The 20416-nt window shown below is 34.2% G+C and overlaps 4 protein-coding genes and 1 non-coding gene across 6 annotated transcripts; 4 read left to right on the top strand and 1 right to left on the bottom strand.

Annotated features, from left to right (window-relative positions):
* Positions 1 to 2097: 2097 nt before the first annotated feature.
* Positions 2098 to 6789, top strand: LOC113846201 (CBL-interacting serine/threonine-protein kinase 1-like). Of its 2 annotated transcripts, XM_027474191.1 has the most exons (13): positions 2098 to 2238; positions 2358 to 2677; positions 2998 to 3060; positions 4365 to 4436; positions 4514 to 4621; positions 4743 to 4823; positions 4904 to 5083; positions 5361 to 5573; positions 5657 to 5764; positions 5888 to 6004; positions 6115 to 6177; positions 6262 to 6336; positions 6424 to 6789. In XM_027474191.1, exons 2-13 carry the CDS (start codon positions 2486 to 2488, stop codon positions 6493 to 6495), a joined length of 1344 nt encoding a protein of 447 aa, XP_027329992.1. In that variant the 5' UTR covers positions 2098 to 2238; positions 2358 to 2485; the 3' UTR covers positions 6496 to 6789. The 2 variants fall into 2 exon arrangements, with proteins under 2 accessions (XP_027329992.1, XP_027329993.1); XM_027474192.1 differs by lacking the exon at positions 4365 to 4436 and having other exon boundaries at positions 6424 to 6658.
* Positions 6790 to 7479: 690 nt separating this feature from the next.
* Positions 7480 to 10517, bottom strand: LOC113846476 (probable GTP diphosphokinase CRSH, chloroplastic). Its single transcript, XM_027474809.1, has 4 exons — positions 10015 to 10517; positions 8726 to 9658; positions 8178 to 8462; positions 7480 to 7851 (listed from the first exon to the last, which is right to left on the bottom strand). Exons 1-4 carry the CDS (start codon positions 10387 to 10389, stop codon positions 7717 to 7719), a joined length of 1728 nt encoding a protein of 575 aa, XP_027330610.1. The 5' UTR covers positions 10390 to 10517; the 3' UTR covers positions 7480 to 7716.
* Positions 10518 to 10980: 463 nt separating this feature from the next.
* LOC113846001 (pentatricopeptide repeat-containing protein At5g66520-like) lies at positions 10981 to 13940 on the top strand. Its single transcript, XM_027473791.1, has one exon. It carries the CDS (start codon positions 11048 to 11050, stop codon positions 12875 to 12877), a length of 1830 nt encoding a protein of 609 aa, XP_027329592.1. The 5' UTR covers positions 10981 to 11047; the 3' UTR covers positions 12878 to 13940.
* Positions 13767 to 13962, top strand: LOC113848728. Its single transcript, XR_003501988.1, has one exon. It is a non-coding gene; the product is annotated as a U2 spliceosomal RNA (small nuclear RNA).
* A 1350-nt stretch (positions 13963 to 15312) lies between these two features.
* Positions 15313 to 20167, top strand: LOC113846002 (novel plant SNARE 13). The gene is made up of 10 exons (XM_027473792.1): positions 15313 to 15782; positions 16884 to 16976; positions 17450 to 17543; positions 18157 to 18194; positions 18436 to 18533; positions 18767 to 18846; positions 18914 to 18970; positions 19059 to 19151; positions 19240 to 19314; positions 19654 to 20167. The coding sequence occupies exons 1-10, from the start codon at positions 15706 to 15708 to the stop codon at positions 19756 to 19758; spliced, it is 810 nt and encodes a 269-aa protein (XP_027329593.1). The 5' UTR covers positions 15313 to 15705; the 3' UTR covers positions 19759 to 20167.
* Positions 20168 to 20416: the final 249 nt, after the last annotated feature.

Raw genomic sequence — 20416 nt, 5'->3', positions numbered from 1 at the left:
CAGTTTTATTATTTAAATACATAAAAAATTTATATGTGTTAGATGTGTATAAAATAAATAACAAAAAAAGAAAATTATAATTTTAAACATGAAATTTCATTAACATCAATTATGAGGAATTAATCTTAAGTGTATAATGAAAAATCATCTTTAAACTTATAATAAAACAAATTAACGTGTTATATAAGTAAAAAAGTACTTATTGTGAATAATCATTATGGTTAACAGCCTTTTTATATAACATAATATTTTTTTCGTATATAAATTTTGACCAATAATTAGTAAGTAGTTTGATATATTTTAAGTAAAGTCTTAAATTTAAGTTTTTATATATACAAAAAAATTTTAATAAAAAATTCACTCATTAAATTCAAATACGCGACATATGTATTAAACTGGATGAAAAAAATAAAACTTTGATCAATTTTTTCTTAGTTTCATTTAAATAAAAATAAACGAAATATTAAAGTTAACCCTATGTTGAAGATTATTTATTGCAATTGTCTGTGTATATTTGCTGGGTATCTGTAACCAGTTTTTTGTAGGAAGATTTATAGCTAAACAATTCCAATGACTTAAAGGAGAATATGTTATTCGACATTAGGAAAGATCCAAATATTGGAAGAGTAAGAAATTTCGGTCCAACTGGAGAGGGTCCCATGAGAAGAATTTAGAAAGCACCTCAACAAAAGCCAAGATCGAAACCAGTAACAAAGACAAGCACAACTTTATATGTGTCCTTGTTGCTTAGAACTAAACAAGAGACCTCCAAATTATAATAAAGAAGAAATAATTTGGTTCACCACTTTTTCTTTTCTCTTTTTTTTCTTTTCCACAGCCCCACAACTCTCATTATCAGTAGTAAGGAATTCTTGCACGTTTTACTCTGTAATATTCTTGTAAACAATATAATAAAAAATATATGATGCTTTTATATTATAAATTAAGTTAATTGAAATATGAACAAATAGTTTTAATTTTTTTAGACGTTGAAATCAAAGTCCATTTATATGATTTTTTCATAGTTTATTAATGTTAAATAATTATTTGTATAGGAGTATTCAAAAGCAACAATGATTATTAAAAAAAATGGATAAACATATTTTAATTAAGTAGGCAAAAAAATATAAAAACATAAAAAATGGCTACAGCAGGGGACAATAATTTTACAAAGAAACATGAAATATATTACTATTCTTACATTATATTTTTTACGATGAAAAATTAAATGCTGAATTTTTAATATAAAGAAACAAGCTATGTGTTCTAACAAATTAAATTTTTTGATTAATGCTTGATAATATATGCTAATAATTTCCAAAATCATTAAAATAAACTGGTCAGTGTTTGATAAAATAATTTGATTAATGAAATATATTACTACTAGCACTGTTTTGTTTTCAAGTCTATATGATGCTTGTTGATATGAGTATTTATTAAAATAGACAACTTCATGGATATAACGTTGTCTTAAATTGTTTGTATTATTTAAAAATGCAGATAGTTGGTTTTTAAGGTATTTTATGTAATAAGTATTTAATATCATTTACTACTTCTCAAATAGTTATAAAAATAGTAATTGAATAAATTTCAGATTTTTTTAAGAGTTACTCTTTTTTTTTTTTTTTTCTATTTGAACTCCTTTAATATTAATTTCAGTGATTTCGTTTTTATTTATTTTTGTGTGTACCAAAAACCCTAAATGACTGTACCTTCAAAACGATTTGAGAGTGAATCGACAGCTTAACAAGAAGTTAGATTAAAAATAAGAAAGAAAACAAAAACAAATAAACTTTTTTAATATCATAGAAAACTAACGACGGATGAGAACTGCAAAAAACGTGGGCAAGTAGGGAATTCCCGAATTATCAAATGTATTTTGAGTAGTTTGAAAAGTAAATCATTAAAGTGTGCATCTCTTATTGTGACAACTGGAAAAACTTTTTTCTTAGAAAAAAAAACTTATATATTATTCAAAATATTTTATTATTTTCTTAAAATAAAATTAATAAATATATGCAGATAATCTATTAACAATTAATGCTCTTTATTTTACACATTAAAATAAGCAAAAAAAAAAAACTTTATATTGAAAATAATGGGGGATAATAATAAACTTTGGAAGCATTATAAGCAATTGACTGAAAACTCAAAGGCACAACCTCCAGTGTGTTCTCTAATCTTCATCCTTAGCCAATTTGAAAATTTCAATTCTTCCTTCTATTTTTCCGTATTTGGGTAATCACATGTTCTTCTTCTGTTACTTTTTTTCCCCCCGAACTGTTTCATCTACTGTGTGTCACACGTTATAAGCTTATATAAAAACGTAGCAACAGGATTGTCGTTTGTCATTACAGAAAGCTACAAGATTGGCTGGTTCCCTCTGATTCATTTGTTTTGGCGTGAAGAAGAAAAGTAAGAGAAGTTTGGGCAAAAGGGTGTTCGGCCATTTTTCCTGAAGAGAGGGAAAAAGAAGGAACAGAAAATGGTGCTTATAAGCCTTGGGATGAAGAATCAAAAGGAAGTAATGCGACTTGGGAAATATGAATTGGGTAGGACTCTTGGTGAAGGCAATTTTGGTAAAGTTAAGTTTGCTAGGAACACTGATTCTGGACAACCGTTTGCTGTTAAGATCATTGAGAAGAACAGGATCATTGATCTCAATATCACGAATCAGGTTTGATAAAATAATAGCCCTTTAATGTCTTGTTTTTCTTTCTTCTTCTCTCTCTCGTTTTCACAACTTGGAAAAGTTCACCTTTTTGGTTTCCTCATGAAGATTTCACTTTCCACTGAATAGCAGCAAGCAGTGTTTTTCTCTAAGTCCTCTGACATCTTGATCAGAAAAACTCATGTCCAATCAGTATCCATGCGTGTTTTTTTTAATCATTTGAAATATTGATTCTAACACAATGCTGGGTTCTTCTTATTTTCATGTTTTTAAGGCCTAAACGATCATTGATTGAACAATTTGTCTAAAACTGGTGAAAATTGCAGATAGAGAGGGAAATTGACACCTTAAAGCTCCTCAGGCATCCCAACGTTGTTAGATTGTATGAGGTAATGCCATGTTCTGTCTGATCTTATAATATATTCTACTGAAAAACACGTATCCCAATCCCGAGTTGTTTCGCACTTGCACATAATCTTTGTTTTTGAGTTACTTCTGGATCTCGCAGTCGCAGGTAACAAATATCAGCCACGATTTTAGATTTTTTAATATAAATCACAAGTGGGTAATGATCAGAGGTGAAAACAATATCACAAAGTTATGCTTTAGAACTCCCTTGTTGACACGACAATATCACGTCTCAAAAGAGAAAGAAAACTCCATAATAGAATATGTTATTGTTCGTGTAGGCCCCATTAAGTGGAAAATGAAGATGTAAAAGTTTTAAATAGAAAAAAGATAATGACAATTAATTAATTTAATTTTAAAATAAAACTAATTTAATCTTTTTTTGGAAAAACTCCTGGCATTAGAGTGATTAAAAACGTAAACTATTTATTATTTTATTTTTTTAAAATATAATTATTTAATGCAGTGCAGATTCAACGTCAAACCCTGCGTTATTATATACTTTATGTCTGCACAGTGTAATATATTCGATCCAATGTTTTATTCAGACGTCCACTTCGAATCCATTATTCTGTTCACCTGAGTTCATGGAGCGAGTTTGTTGGTCTTGAACCGAGTCAGAGAGCCAACTCAACACTGATTCTGACATCACAGTGATTAATTTAATGACACGGACGGTGGTTGGGCTACAAACTAAGACATTTATTTAATTTCATGGTGTTGATACGGTGGCATCGAACCCACGTGGGTGATTGATTCACATACTATGAAAAGGATATTAAATTATGGAGCAAAGTTACCAAGACCCATCAAATCAAACCACGTTAGGAATGCAGCGTTAGAGTTTAGCTTTTCAAACTTAAGAATGCACCTTTGGACTTTAATTTGTTAACTGATATATTAAAAATCATTATAGATATATGCTCATAATCATTTTAGTAATTTTTATTAATTCTTGCTTACATAATCATATTATCCAAAGAAGTCAAAGACTGAATGATTAACACATGGCACACATGCTTATTGTGAAAATGTCCGGAATTCATTGTTTAACGTATGATTAATGCTGCGAGGGCCCACCTTCGCGTTTTAGACTTATGTTTAATGCTTCCGTTGCTCAGAATGAAAATATGTAGTTATGGGGCCCTTTGCACATTAAAGTAGCCATTGCGTTTTATTTAATTTATTATTGGTAGAGTAATCTATTGCATCTGCAACTTACAAATGTAGGTTGCATTTATATCATTGATGTTTCTGGTTGTGATTAATAACTATGATTACGCAGGTTTTGGCTAGCAAAACAAAAATTTATATGGTGCTCGAGTACGTGAATGGAGGGGAATTATTTGATAAAATTGTAAGGATCGGTTACTTGGCAATGATTTTTAAGATCTATGATCAATGACATTTAATGAATTAATTGTGTATTCGTAGGCATCCAAGGGTAAACTTACCGAAGGTGAAGGTAAAAAAATGTTCCAACAATTGATTGATGGGGTGAGCTATTGCCACAATAAAGGTGTCTTCCACAGGGATCTCAAGGTTTTTTTTCTCGCCCTTCTTTAAAACTGATACAATAATTGTTGAGCTGAAGTTGAAATTGCACTACTATTTTATTCTATGTCTTGCATTTTGACACACAAGTTATGCTTTGTCCTTGCAGCTTGAGAATGTACTTGTGGATGACAAAGGGAACATAAAGATAACCGATTTTGGCCTCAGTGCCTTGCCCCAGCATCTTAGGGTAAGATATTATTTGAACCACAGCTTAATGTAAAGTATATCATTTTGGTTATTGGCTAATGGTTTATGTTAAATTTTCAGGCAGATGGATTGCTGCATACAACTTGTGGAAGTCCCAACTATGTTGCACCAGAGATTCTTGCTAATAGGGGCTATGATGGTGCAACATCAGATGCATGGTCATGTGGGGTTATATTGTATGTAATCCTAACAGGATACCTACCTTTTGATGATAGAAATCTTGCAGTTCTCTATCAAAAGGTATTCAGATGTTGCCTGCACCTTCTTCTTTTATATAGATTGTATACTAGATTTATAGATTGACTTTTCTAGCATGTGCAAAATTACATATAATAAAAAATACTAAATAATAATTTTTTATTAAAAATTGTAGCATTTATTTTAATCAATGCATTGAATTATATTGAATACTGTAATTTCTAATAAAAACTTAGCAAGTTTTTATTATATGCAACTTTGCAGATGTTAGGAAATACAAATTAGTTCTCTCTCATTTTTTTTTTCTGAGGAATAACAGATTTGTAAAGGAGATGTTCAAATACCAAAATGGCTATCACCTGATGCACAAAACATGATAAAGAGGATTCTTGATCCCAACCCGGAAACACGGATGACAATGGCTGGGATCAAAGATGATCCATGGTTCAAGCAGGGCTATATTCCAGCAAATCCTGAGGATGAGGAAGAGGATGTACATATTTACAATGGAGCCTTTTCCACCCATGAAGAGGTACACTTTTATGTTGTCATCTTTACTTGGGTCCCCTTTTCTTTTTCTTTTGTTGTAAACCAAAACTATTCTCTTGGTGATAGCCACTTGAAGCAGAACATAGAGATCCAGGATCACCAACCCTTATCAATGCATTTCAATTGATAGGGATGTCTTCATGTTTAGACCTCTCTGGCTTCTTTGAGAAAGAGGTAAGCGTGGAAATTAGTTGGCAGGAACTTTTTGTTGAGTGTATGTGTGAGTATATAGCATAGTTTCACCACCTCTTACGGAAATTTCACTCATTTTCACTTACAATGTGGTTTGAGTTACAGGATGTCTCTGAGAGAAAGATAAGATTTACATCAAATCTTTCAGTTAAAGATCTGATAGAGAAGATTGAGGACACAGCGACAGAAATGAAATTTAGAGTCCAGAAGAAAAATGGCAAAGTTAGTTCTTATTGTTTTTTGGTAAAAAATGCTTCTATTTCTGAAAAACTTAGCAAATAAACTAAATCTTAGTTTAGCTAAAAGTAAATATAACATGGATATTTTTTCAGTTGAAAGTAATACAAGATAACAAGGTGCACAAAACTCTTGGCCACCTCTCCGTGGTAGTAGAGGTAATCCATCTTTAGCTATGTTTATATCTTAATGTCTGCATAGTTTGTAACGTTAAGAAACTAACTTTACTTGAAATACAACAGGTGTTTGAAATTAGCCCTTCATTGTATGTAGTAGAATTAAGGAAGTCTTCTGGAGATGTTTCTGAATATAAACAGGTTTTTATATTCTCTTTGTCTTTGTATTTTGTATTCGTCTTTGAAAATCAGAAGCTGATGATTGTATATTTTTTTCATACGGTGCAGTTATGCAAGAAGTTATTGAATGATTTGGGTGTTCCCCCAACGCAAGCGCTAGTGAGCTCAGAAATAAATTAGAAGCCACATATATTGTATAAGTATAGCTGTGTAGGTTATTTTTTAGCTTGGGTCGGATATGTAGATGATCTAAAAAGCAATAGCAACAAAGTGCATTATAGTTAAAGAATAAGTAAATGCATATATATGTTAGAAAGATATAGCAACAGTTTTGAATTTAGCAATCCATTAAAGAAAAATATTAATTTCAATCCTTAAAATTAAGGATAAGCAATTCAAAGTGCTTAACTTCTATTTAAAAAAAATCATTTATTATCTTGAGTATTTGAAAGTGTAATAAATATTATAATTTTTAATAGAAGTTTACTCTTTGCAAGTGTTTAAATTTAGAATTTTGTCTTAAAGGACTCAAGTTAACAAAACTGATCCATTAAAAGCTTGTTTATTTCAATTTATTTTACTGCAGAATTTATCTTTCCCAAGCAATTTTTAATCAAAGCAACATTCTTTGGGTTCAAGCGAGTCTGGGCTGCATGAAGAATCCTTAGCAAACATGTTAAAAGTAGTTGAACCCCGAATGAAGAGATCACCGTATTAGGGAAGTTTCTCTGACCGACCATAAAATAAAAGTAGTTTTTAATAATAAAAAGAATTGCTCTTTACAAGTGTTTAAATTCAATGAGATTGTAAAATGGGCATAATTTTAATTAAACAATTAAGAACATGTCCATGCGTCACACACAGTGGAAAACAGATGCTGAAAATCAGCATTTTATCATTATTGAAAGAAAGGTGCCTATATAGGAACGTGCAATATTTACCGATATTAAGTTTGCTCATAGATTAGCACCCTAAACATGGGAATTGCGTCACCTGCAGACTTTCAAAATTGTACACATCCAAGTGGACTTGCATCAATCATTATGGGCAGATTCATATTGACCCGCCCCAAGTTCTCATTTTACCAACCATTCATGAAGTTTTCATGCTTGTCGTTCGTTCATCATTTAGACTTGATATTGCAAGAATAAAACTTCCATATTGGACAACGGATTTTTTTTTTTTTTCTCTCTTCTCTTTCGGATTTTAAAATAACATTGAAGTATAAATAACAGGTCAGGAAGAAAGTTTCTTAATCACTGGAATTTCACTATGCCATTAATTAATTTACATGGAAAATACATCACTTACATTTGGCTCTTGCTTAATGTCTTAAAGATCTTACCATAGGTGGAGTAAATTGGGTGTTTTGCTCGTTATTTGTTTCAATTAGATGCAACACTAGCTTGCAAGCCTGTTGCCAAACTCTTTATTATATACCTGAATTAAACCACTGTCATCTGCCATATGAAGCTTCTCATCCAAAATTTTCTTGTATTGATCATCTCGGACCTCTAAATTACGCACCAATTCAACCTACAAAATCAAATACCACTAAAGTTACAAACTGATGAGACGAGAGATTTTGCTAGCATTTATCATGATTTCCATAATAGGGCATCTACTAGCATCATATTGTAAAATTGACAGCAATTGACACCAATTTTGAAAGCTGGGATCTCCAATTGGTTTAAATTAACCATGAAAATGCAGTGAAGGTAAGCTTTGGCAATCTGATAGCGAGATCATTAAGAAACTATACATAACAAAACAAAGTTTCTGAAAAAGGCACCAAGATGCATGCACATAGCAACAAAGAACAAATCAAAGTATATTCTATCTGTGAAAAAATTTCAAATCACCTGTTTTTGGAACATATGGAATTCATCAGAGCTGAGGGAGCCATCACTGTTTGAGTCTAGGAGTTGCATCATGTCTCGAGCATCTTCTCCCGGTGCACCAAGCTCTTCCATCACCTCTGTTAGTTCTTCAATGCTAATTTTACCATCCCCATTCTTGTCAAGAAGGCGAAACACTCTATCCCTCTGGTCAATCTCAATTCCCTTATGATTTGTGCTTGGAAAATCTTTAAGGCGCAGAGCAGCCAGTTCAGCTGCAGCCAGCATGATGGTCTTCAAACGCTTTGCCTGAGCCTCAGCAACTTAAAAGTAAATACCAATTCCCTTCTTTGTATTCTCTCAAGAAAGATAAAAGACTACACATAAGTTCAATGTCTCCATGTATAATAGTTATAAATTTAGTTCTTAGATAAGTAAAGAAGGCACTGCTTCCAAATTTTCATTTCACACTACTTACATAGGCACATAGGGCAGGGTGGCCATCATTTACTACTGTGAATTGTTTTTTTTAATGAATGTTTATATATACATTTTTGAAAGAAGACACTAACCTCCTCTGGATCAGTAAGGCCAGCCTTGTATAATGAATGAGCTGCTGTTCCACCAACAGCTAACCTGTCCATTTCAGTTGTTCTTATCTGTATTTCCATCAGTGGTCTCGTCTTTCCATTTTCACTCACATCTACTGCCATATGCAAACTTTTGTATCCATTTGCTTTAGGCTTGGCAACATAATCCTTTGTCCTATAAGGGATTTCTTTCCACATAGATTTGATGATCTGATGAGTCCTATAGCATGCTCTCTCTCCAGCTTCCAATGAATTCTCCCCAGGCTTAGGATTTAATATCACTCTTAGCCCAAGCACATCATTTACATCCTCTGGCTTCCGACCATCTTTCAAGAGCTTCTTCATCGTGCTATAACGGCTTTTATAGCGACCTTTGATTGAGACATCATCCAACAGTTCAGCGAGCATGGGATCAGCCTTCAGTGTCTGAAGCAGTTCTTCCTTGTACAGGTCAATAAGAGATATGCCTCCTGTCTCATGACTTCGCAACCAAGTATCAACATAAAGATAAGAGTAAGGAAACAAATATTGGAACGATAGATCTTCCAATTCCAATGATAAGTAGGTAGTTCCCACAGCATGAGCAAGAGGGGCATGTATCTTCATAACTTCCAAAGAAATCATCTGCTGCTGATATCTTGGAAGATAATCAAGATGTCTCATCATGTCAAGCTTCAAAGCCAAGTCTAGAATCAAAGCCCTGATGTCATAGTAAGTGAGACAGTACTTTCTGAAAGCAGCAGCATTATCATCATCCAAAACATCTATTCTGGATGGAATGTTCTTCACACGCAAACTCTCATGTAGCAAATGAGCAGTGGCAGCACCTATCTGGTTCCGAATTTCATGTATGCTCAACACTCCAACCTCCAATACCTGCCTCAATATTCCAGCAGAAATAACTTCCGCATCCATCTGCATTCACATTTACTATAAAGAAACAATAAATAAAAAGGTAACAAAACATAATCTTGATTAAAAATCAACGCCAAAAGCATTTAAAAAATTGTATATAAATTCTGTCTTTTTTAAGTAGTGATCAGGTTAGGTGACAAATGCTTTACCTTTTTTAAAGAGGTTTTTCTCACTTAATTTTTATTAAAAATTACATTATTCAATGCAATGATATTATTTTCGATAAAATTTTACTATTTATGAATTTATTAAGTGGAAAGTTACACAAAAAATAGTTTAAAAATTAAAAAATTGAATAATGGACATTAAGATAGAAAGAGTACAAGAAGAGTGGATACTGGTTACTATTGACAAACCTGGAGATCAGCGAGGAGTATGGCGATGGATAAGGCTTTGGAAAGAGGGGAACGGCCATCGGGGGAAAGAGGGGAACTTTGCAATATGGGGATGGAGAGTTTGAGGCATTTGAAAAGAAGACGAGAAGAGCTAGTGGACAACACGTTCATCCTCTCCGTCAAATCATTGAAAGCACCCACAAGCTCCATCACCATCTTCCCTCCCCCAGACACCTCCACCGCGCACGCCCTCGTACACCACCACCGCACGCCGCCACCGGACCTCCGCCGCCGGAACAACACTAAATCAGTTGGAGGACACCAAACCGTGGGTTTCGATTTGGAGAGAGAATAGCGAACGGGTAAATCGGGACCCACCAACTGCAACACCTCCATTCAAACCCGGTTCTGGTTCTTTCTCTTTTCTACCACCACCGCTACACTAACAACATTAGTGGCTGGAACTCGCTCTGCTCCACTGGTCGAAAACATTTCCTTAAATTTTTTTTTTTTATTGGTTCCCTCGGCTCATGGTGGGCCATACCATTCCATATTCAACCACAATTTTCAGTGCCTTAATTTAAAAAAAATTAAATTGTGATTATGATTTTTTATTTTTTAATATTTTTTAAAAAATTATCATCACGCATTTAGATTTTTTTATATATAAAAATTTAAATTTAATACATTATTTAAGTGATACTAAACGCTTGTTACTCAAAAATATTTGTAATTATTTTATTTCTGAATTTAGGTTATCATATTATTTTAAACTTTCATATTTTTTATTTTTCTTAAAAATTATATATTTTTAAATATCATATTTTAAAAAAAATTATTTTTATCCGATAATTATTAAAAAATTTCTTCTATTCGCATAGATAATAATTTTTAAAAAAATATTTAACACTTAAATTTAAAAAAAAAAAAACAACTCCGGACTTGTTAATACTAAGAACATGCTTTTTTTTTTTTTTTTTTATTTTAAAATATAGAAACAAAAAACAAGATAAAGTGCAACACAGGGAAGGTACGAAACCTGACACAGGTACCAATGGCATGCATGTCGGTGACACATTACATGCCAATGCTCCGAGCAGTGGAGTCATGTTTGAGCATGGCCGAACTGAAGCAGCGCCATTCCCTTCTCCTTCGTTTGGGTCTATCTAACGATAACCATGCCATGTCTCGCGTTGTCACCTTCTGCTGTCTCTCCGAATATGGAGACTTAAACTACGCTCTCAAAGTTTTCGCTACCCTTCCTAACCCAGATACCTTTCTCTACAACACTCTCTTCAAAGCCTTTTATCTCTCCCAAATGCACGCAAATTCCATTTTTTTGTACTCCCACATGTTGGAACAATCCGTCATGCCAAATAGTTTTACTTTTCCGTCTGTTATAAGGGCTTGTGAAGTTGAGGAAGGAAAACAGATTCATGCCCATGTTGTTAAATTCGGGTTTGGTGCGGATATCTTTGCTCTTAACAATTTGGTAAACATGTACTTTGGTTTTCGTTGCTTGGAGGATGCTAGGAAGTTGTTTGATAAAATGCCTGTTCGAAATGTGGTGTCTTGGACCAGCGTCGTTTCTGGGTATTCTCAATGGGGGTTCGTGGATGAGGCTTTTCGTGTTTTTGAGCTCATGCCTTGGAAGAACTCTTTTTCTTGGAATGTTATGCTTGCGGGTTTTGTGCAAAGCAACCGATTTAAGGAGGCGTTTGATTTGTTTAATAGGATGCGGGTGGAGAAGGAGGAGTTGGATAAGTTTGTAGCTGCTACTATGCTTTCTGCTTGTACTGGACTTGGAGCTCTTGAGCAAGGGAAGTGGATACATGGATATGTTGAGAGGAGTGGGATTGAGTTGGATTCAAAGCTTGGTGCTACCATTGTTGATATGTATTGCAAGTGTGGTTGTTTGGAGAAGGCGTTTCAAGTGTTTCGTGGGTTGAAAGAAAGAGGAGTTTCTTGTTGGAATTGTATGATTGGAGGGCTTGCAATGCATGGGAAAGGAGAGGGTGCTATTAGGCTTTTTAGGGAGATGGAGGAAGCAGTGGTTGCACCTGACAGCATCACTTTTGTGAATGTGCTCACGGCATGTGCTCATTCCAGATTGATTGAGGAAGGACGTCATTACTTCGGTTATATGATTCGTGTTTATGGCATTGAGCCCACCAAGGAGCATTATGGTTGTATGGTTGATATGCTTGCAAGAGATGGAAGGTTGGAGGAAGCCAAAGAGATCATAAATGAGATGCCAATGAGTCCTGATGCCGGTGTGTTGGGTGCCCTTCTTGGAGCTTGCAGAATCCATGGGAGAATGGAGTTGGGGGAGGAGGTAGGCAAGAGAGTGATTGAATTAGACCCTGGAAATAGTGGGCGTTATGTGATACTAGCTAATATGTATGCCAGTTGTGGTAAATGGGAAGAAGTTGCTAGTGTGAGGAAATTGATGAATGATAGGGGAGTGAAGAAGGAACCGGGATTTTCCATGATTGAATTGGAGGGCACGGTGAATGAATTTGTTGCAGGAGGGAAGGATCACCCTCTGGCTGAGGCAATATATGCCAAAGTTGATGAGATGTTGGGATCGATTAGGTTGGTTGGTTTTGTTCCTGAAGCTGATGGTGGGTTGCATGATCTTGTTGAGGAGGAAAGGGAGAATCCCCTCTTATACCATAGTGAAAAACTTGCAATTGCTTATGGATTGTTGAAGACTAAACGAGGAGAGACCCTTCGTATAACCAAGAATCTGAGGGTTTGTAAAGATTGTCACCAAGCAAGTAAACTGGTCTCCAAGGTTTATGATTGTGATATAATAATAAGGGACAGGAACCGTTTCCACCATTTTAGTAAAGGAGAATGTTCTTGTAAAGACTACTGGTAACTACAATTGTAATCAGTTTCCAATTTTTTTTGTTTCTTTTTTATGTATAAATCCTGTATATCTCACCTGAATTCAAAAGCAGCAGCATGCTTAACATATGCCTATGTATCTAATCATCAGTTTTCATACTTTATATTTATGAGAATGCTACAAGTGAAGTTGCGTAAGCTTAAAATCTGTGTATTCCTACAACTCAAGTGTCACGCTCCAAAATTTGGTGAATTCGTGTGAAATGCCAAAACCTTTTTTTTCTTTCAAGACTCTAGAAGGTTGTTGGTAGCAACCAGGTTCCTTGTTTGGATCTTATATTCCTGCTAATTGCATACTTTGGACCATGCGTTGAGCATAACATTCCACTAGAGTGTACCTACGTTAGCCCAAGGATTAAAATGAGCTATGCTCTCCCACTCAATTCCTAATAGGACGAAGAGTGTGCTCAGCTCAAAGCCATTAATTGAATATTTAGGGAATCAATTAATCAGGTATATGAGGTTTGATGGGGCTAGAAATATTAATAAATTTTGAAATTCAACACATTAAACATAACATTTTTCACGGATCATGTTTTGGAGAAGCGGAATTCTTGTTTTGCTCATCCACGCAGAGCAAGAACATCAACTCATCCAGCCTGAATCACCCGAAATTTGTTGTTTCTTTTTAATTCACTCATTCATCAAAACTATCAGTGTTGCGCAGCAACAAGCTTTGAACTGGGTCGTGCATTTCTGATTTAAGCTTTGAATATGAACAAGACTTGGATGGGATAGATAGGTCTCTTTTAGTAGCCCAAGTGTTGAAGCACTCGTGACTAAGTCCCATATCGCTGAAGAGGAAATATCAATCACTTGGGTTTTTATTATAAAATGCACAAATCAACCTAAAAGAACTCATACCTTTCTCGGCCTTTTGGCTAAGATCAAGTGTAGTATCTGTTCTTATCAGTTTAATATCTGATACGTGGGCCAATGGTCCACATGATATTAAATTAATTTTTTGAAGGGGAGGGCCCAATACAGTAGCTTGCTGCTGGGGCTCTCAAGCGTCGCCTATGTCTTGCACTGCTGCATGGGCCAGGCGCACCCTACATTTCAGTCAAATAATTATGTAAACTCCGCATTGGGCTTCTGGATATGGGCTGGGTCTATATCGAATCCTTGAGTAGGTGGAAAATTTTGGAATTAAAGGCATGACTATTTTTAACCATCGGGAGGCAAAACTAAGCTTGAAACATAATTCAATTCCTTTCTAAATTGAAATGCCAAAACATAATATTCGGTTGTTCGAAACTATAGTTTCTCAAAATAAGGGGATTATGTTGAAATATATAAAAAGTTGTATGCCCCATTTAACGAATATATGCACATCATTGGGAGTGTACAATTTTAGTTCAGTATAAAAGAAATTAGACGATACTTGCCGTTTTTTAGAAAATATGGTTGGTGCTGATTTAGGTCTACCTGGTGCTATAACGTGACTATAATCAGTCATTTGTAAAGGAATTGGGAGAGCTGAAACCGAAATAACCCATAGGCAGTCTAAGCATTATTATTTAGTTCAAAATTGACCTGAATTAATTTTAGCAAAAATTAATTTAGAATTATTAAATGTGATAGAGATATGTCTAAATTAATCTGGATAGCACTTTTTTTTTTATTAAAATCAATTTACAAGGTGCATTGATGCACCAAATTTACCATTGATTGAGCCATGGGTATAATCTTTGAAATTAGAGGTGAAAGTGAAACCCCAGCTAAATAACTTGCTTTTGCATAATGTGAATGACAGAACACAAGACAAAAAGTAAAGGTAGGCAGACCCACACACAGCGCATTCCACTTCAATCATCAATTTCAACACCTCTTTTATTTTCCATTATTATTTATTGCATCATCATTTCATTCAGTACATTTACAACCAAATTACATTTCTTTTCAAATTACACACCAACCTCAACCGCGCCCATAATCATTATCAAATTTTTATCCTTTTCATCCTTACAGATATAGTTCTTCTAAAATAAAAAAACCTACTTTAGCTAATAATAAATTACGCTTATAATTAACAATTTAAATTGTAATAAAATATGAAGTCATTTATAAATAAAAAATCTCAATTATGACAAATTCAAATATAAAAATGATTTTGCATAGTTAGACTTTATAAATTTTAATTTCACAAATCTACATCCCTAATGGTTTCTAACATACATTGAAAAAAAGAAAAAAACTTGTCTTTTATTGTTTTTCCCTTTTTTATAAAAATTGCCTTTTATAGTTAGAAAGGAAAATTTACAGTAAGAAATAAGAAAAACGAACGGAGAAAACTTTTCCTCGTAGTGACGGGTTGGGCCATCTCATTTCTTGCTGTTTTAATTTTATTTATTTATTTATTGATCGCTGATATCGAAGAAAAACAGAATGGAATCAAAATATTATACACAAAGAATAAATAAAAAATAAATTATCTGACAGCGATTTTCTCTCTCTCTCTCTCTCTCTCTCTCTCTCTTCTCACTTCTCTCTTCTCTCTTCTCTCTTCTCGCTCACAGGTCCAACTTCCTCGTTGTGTTGTTGTGTTGAGTTGTGTTTGTTTGTGTTTGTGTTTGTGTTTGTTTATGTGTTGTGTTCTCTTTCTCATTATTCTTTTCCACGCATTGCAATTGCAAATTTTAAACTGATTCAGAATCTGTCACATTCTCTTTCTGCATTTTGGATCCCCTTCTGGGAAAACTCAATACTATGCACAATCGTTCTCTGTGAACGAGTTAGGGTTTCTCTCCGATATTCGATTCATCTTTTTTGGCCGGGATTTTGGGGGCTCCGGCACACATGGCCACCAACTTGCAGATGACCCCTCAGCTGGAGCAGATCCATGGTGAAATTCGCGACAATTTTCGAGCCCTCGCGTATGCATCGCCTTTACTCTTTTTAATTCTTTTTTTATTTCGTGTTTGTTTTGTGTTTTTCCTTGTGATTAATGCCGCTAATGAAGGAATTAATTTTAAAAAATTTGTAGTATGTTTGGGGTGTGATTAGTGATAATATTGTTAAGGCAAGAGATTGTGATTATGTAATTGTTGACATTAGTGGATTACGCTCTAAAATGTAAATTTCTTATAATTTATTGGGAGTAAGTTTAGTTTTGGTGTTGTTTGGTCTTTGGGTTTAGTGATATTTGAATGTTCAGGTGTTTTGGTGGTTTCTTAAGGAACGTAGTTGGGCTACATAACTATTGGAGGATAGTAATTGGCGAAATGAATGTGGCTGTGGTGGAAATAGGATGGAACTGGGACTCGGGAAAGGAAGGGGGTGGGGTTAGTTAAATTACAAGAACGCTTGTCTTTGGAGTCATTTGACATACACGGTCATGTTAATGTTGAATCCTGTGTATAGAAGCCCCCAGATTGTAAGCGTAGTTGGCTCAGAGTAAACCGTTGGTCGTTATTTGTTTGCATGCTATGATTGAAAGACAAAAATGTTGCTGGAGTTTATTAGGTCAAGATTGTACTGTTACCCCTGTTCTCAACCAAAGTATCTCTCTCTATTAGAATACATATTTGTCAGACCTCTAGCCCATGCTCCTGCACTAATCCAGCAATAGCATGTCCTTTCTCCACATATTGATCATAACTCAAATGCTTTTGTTGGAATAGTCACGCATATATTTTTCACTTTCAATAGCTACATAGGATCACAGGATGTCCATGAAGTGCATGTTTACGTCCAAATTAGTACAAGGGACTCATCAATATTATGCAGAAAAGTTTTCACCTGAACTGTCAAGGACAGTGAGAGTCTGTTGCTAGGAGAACTGCCTGTTTTTATTTATCAGTACACATATTTTGTGGTTACAAATTTTCATTTGTTATCTTATCTCGTGGAACTTTGAATATCACTGTTTCAGACCTGGGGTTGCCCTACTTCACGCATAAATGTTAGAATGTGAATGATCTTTAGCATGGTAATTAGTTATTTACTTTTTGACGAGGTCCACCTTTTGCATCCAGAAATGGCTTCCAAAAGCTGGATAAGATCAAAGATGCCAATAGACAAAGTAATCAGCTGGAAGAACTCACTGGGAAGATGCGAGAGTGCAAAAGGTAAGTTGTGCATGCTCTTGGAAACACTTGATGGAAATTGTAGCTCTCTGAATGAGAAAGAAAAAGAAGATTCTATTCAAAATATCACCTGTTTTGGTTTTCTTTTCCTCATAGGTTGGCATGGTGCAAATTCTGTTTGTTATTGCTAGTTATGATAATCAAGAGTTCTGCAATAGAATTTACATCTCATGCCAGCTTCTCAGGATTTGAATGATGATAATGTGCCAAACATGGAACCTTGTTGTATATTGGACATTTTTTAAAAACATTCAGTTACTTTATTGTGTCATACTAGTTGTGTGCTTCCCAGACTTCTTATTTGACTGGTAGAATTAATTTGCCCTTCTTCAATATGACAATGCTGGGAAAAAGTGAAATTTCTGGTGATTTTGACATATTTTGTAATTTTCGTTTGGAATTTGTTATTAGCATGTTTAGAATATGAAGTTTTATGTTGCTATTAACGGTTTCAGGTTGATAAAGGAGTTTGATCGTGAACTTAAAGATGAAGAGGGTAGGAATCCCCCAGAAGTGAATAAGCAACTCAATGATGAAAAACAATCAATGGTCGGTACCCAGTAGTCCAGTACACTTCCTTTTTTCTTGCTCATGTTGGAAATCTAGCATCTAACTCTTCAAAGTTTGGAAGGGGTGCGAGATCTTGTGTGTTTTGTGAATTGACATTCTAGATGATCCTGTTAAGAATATATGAAATGATGTGTAACAAATTTATAAATAATTTACGACCAATGTGAATTACTTTCTGGGCATTGTTGATGTTAGTGTATATGAAAAATATCTCAAAATATCAAAATTATGTCTTTAAGAGTATCTTAGATGATCACTTAGGATTAGTTTGCCTATTTGCTTGATTTCCATATTTCATGATTTGTTTTCTTATTTAATGAAGATTTCAAGTCCTGTATGCAGTATGTTTTTATATCACACTGTAACACATGAAAATGCTTGATATTATTATTCAAAGTTTCTATCTCCCAATTTCCTTCTTATATATTCTGACCCCCTGCCCCAATCTATTTTCAATATTCAAGTCATCAAATAAAGTGATTCCCACATAGAAAAGTTTGTGTCTAAGGGTTGTCCATATGTTTGTTGTAGATTGCATGTCCATGTACACAGAGCCAGCTCTTTATGTTAGCTAACATAATTTTTCTTGCAGATCAAGGAGCTTAACTCATATGTTGCTTTGAGAAAAACGTAAGTTCATTTTTATACATCTATTTGTCTTTAGCTTATAATTTAGTTCTTTGGAAGGTTATGGATAAAACAAATTATTAATACCGAGTTTCTTTATAGACTTATTCAACTTTCAAAATCATGAATTCTTGAAATGCTAAATTTAGTTTCCTTCTTGTATACTTTTTTACTGCTGAATATAAGTTTTTTCCTTTGGGCTATTTGAAAGGAGGATTTACACTGTCATTTTGTTGATAAACAGGTACATGAATACCATTGGTAATAAAAAACTTGAACTTTTTGACATGGGAGCAGGTGCTAGTGAACCTACAGCTGAAGACAATGTTCGGCTGGCATCAGGTAAGATGTCCGATGGAATTTGTAACTGACGCAAGGAGAGAATATGAATCCTTTGGTATATTAATTGAAATTAGTTTCACTGTATATTTATGTTTCTGTTGTAACCAGTTTCCATATAGAATCTTTGCATCGTGTTTGGGTGCTAATTTTACAGCCGCATAACTTATGCTTTAATGTTTAGTAAATAACATATTTATATCCCCGCTATAATATTCATTTGGTTTCTCTTATAGAAATGTCAAATCAAGAACTTATCAATACTGGGATGAAGACAATGGATGAAACTGATCAAGCTATTGAGAGATCTAAGCAGGTGAGTCACTTCAAACTTATGCTTCTGTTGCTCTTGGACCTGTGTTCTTACCATTGCCAAAATATAGGTTGTCCATCAAACAATTGAAGTTGGCACACAAACTGCTGCTACTTTGAAAGGCCAAGTAAGTTTAATTTGCATCGAGTATGCTAAACAATCGGAAGAGTTATTTATTACAAAATTGACCTCTGTTTCTGTTTATAATCATGCAGACTGACCAAATGGGTCGTATTGTTAACGAGCTTGATTCAATTCAGTTCTCAATTAAGAAAGCCTCCCAACTTGTTAAGGAGATTGGTAGACAGGTTGCTACTTTTCTATTGCTTCTATGCACATTTAACTTTCCTTCAAACCTGTGTCATGGAACTAAATTGTCTTTCCCCCTCTTATCAGGTAGCTACAGATAAGTGCATCATGCTTTTTCTGTTCCTTATTGTCTGTGGTGTAATTGCCATAATTGTCGTGAAGGTATTGTGTTCATTTCATCTTTTAATTTGCTGAATTTATTGTGGTTATTTTTTTGCTCTCAAGTAATATTACAAATTTTCAAAATTAAAGTTAATCCAATATGCTAGAATTTATTTTAAAGAATCATTTTTGCATAAGTATTTTAAATAAATTTTGTAAATCATTATACCTCACTGAAAAAGTGCTGTGAACTTATATTGCATGAATCCACACTCGTGATTACCTATAATGATTGTTACATTACTGTGCCAACAGATGTTCTGTTGTGCACTATCAAATGTTTCATATTTGTGTACAATGCTCACTGTACTTCTGTTTTAACTGGCAATATTTTTGCAGATTGTGAATCCTCACAACAAAGACATTAGGGACATTCCAGGATTGGCGCCTCCAGTTCCCACCAGGAGGCTTTTGTATGTAAGAACTGGGGATCAATTCGATTAATAATTCTTATATTTGAACAAGAGTTATGTCCATCCTAGTCCTGCCAACTTAATTCTTGGTTCTTATTGATGGGAAATTTAGAGGATTGTTGTCTGGAGGAGTTATTTTGGTTCTTCAATTAATTATCTATCTTACATATCCTGTTTGTGATTTTATGTAAATCACACGAGAGCCTTCTTCTTTTCTTTGAGTGTCATGTTTCTTTATGTAACATTCCAAAAGTGTAGGGCTAGAGAGAAAGTTATACTGTGAATTTCGTGGTGTATATGTCTAATTGAAAGGAGATTTATGCCCGTACCCCTTCTTAATTTTTGATATCTGTAATCCTACGCACATATTGAAACTGTCTGCTGGATTGGTTTTGTAAATTACATTTATTCAGTTGTGCTTGCAGATGTTCATATTTTCTTTACCCCGACCCTCATGTCCTAGAGAGTGTTGTTTGTGGCTAGTCTTATTCCAGTCTTGGATTGTCATGAATAGATCATATGCAGGTCCTAATATTTCCACGTTCTGTTTTCCTTTGTTATATTACAGTGTTATTTAAACAGTTTTTGAATGAGGAACAATGCAAAACTGAACCTTCTACTTTCAAAACTCTAAGAAGGTTTGTAAGTATTTATTTGCCAAATTTCTCGTTCGGAGTCATATGTCCTTG

The sequence above is a fragment of the Abrus precatorius genome, unplaced genomic scaffold (assembly GCF_003935025.1).
Source record: "Abrus precatorius isolate BTA unplaced genomic scaffold, Abrus_2018 Scaffold8, whole genome shotgun sequence".
NCBI classification, from domain to species: Eukaryota; Viridiplantae; Streptophyta; class Magnoliopsida; order Fabales; family Fabaceae; genus Abrus; species Abrus precatorius.
The sequence above is the reverse complement of the archived record's forward strand: the minus strand, read 5'-3'. Positions and strand labels throughout refer to the sequence as shown.

Excerpts from the sequence above, each read along its gene's own strand:
- LOC113846201 (XM_027474191.1), top strand. The coding sequence starts at position 2,486 with ATGGTGCTTATAAGCCTTGGGATGAAGAATCAAAAGGAAGTAATGCGA. Across the intron at positions 4,622-4,742 it reads TCTTCCACAGGGATCTCAAG|CTTGAGAATGTACTTGTGGA; the intron begins GTTTTTTTTCTC and ends TTGTCCTTGCAG. Across the intron at positions 5,765-5,887 it reads CTGGCTTCTTTGAGAAAGAG|GATGTCTCTGAGAGAAAGAT; the intron begins GTAAGCGTGGAA and ends TTTGAGTTACAG.
- LOC113846476 (XM_027474809.1), bottom strand. The coding sequence starts at position 10,389 with ATGGAGGTGTTGCAGTTGGTGGGTCCCGATTTACCCGTTCGCTATTCT. Across the intron at positions 9,659-10,014 it reads TACTCCTCGCTGATCTCCAG|ATGGATGCGGAAGTTATTTC; the intron begins GTTTGTCAATAG and ends ATGTGAATGCAG. Across the intron at positions 8,463-8,725 it reads GCCTTACTGATCCAGAGGAG|GCAAAGCGTTTGAAGACCAT; the intron begins GTTAGTGTCTTC and ends GCTGAGGCTCAG.
- LOC113846001 (XM_027473791.1), top strand. The coding sequence starts at position 11,048 with ATGGCATGCATGTCGGTGACACATTACATGCCAATGCTCCGAGCAGTG.
- LOC113846002 (XM_027473792.1), top strand. The coding sequence starts at position 15,706 with ATGGCCACCAACTTGCAGATGACCCCTCAGCTGGAGCAGATCCATGGT. Across the intron at positions 15,783-16,883 it reads GACAATTTTCGAGCCCTCGC|AAATGGCTTCCAAAAGCTGG; the intron begins GTATGCATCGCC and ends TTTTGCATCCAG. Across the intron at positions 18,971-19,058 it reads CTGCTACTTTGAAAGGCCAA|ACTGACCAAATGGGTCGTAT; the intron begins GTAAGTTTAATT and ends ATAATCATGCAG.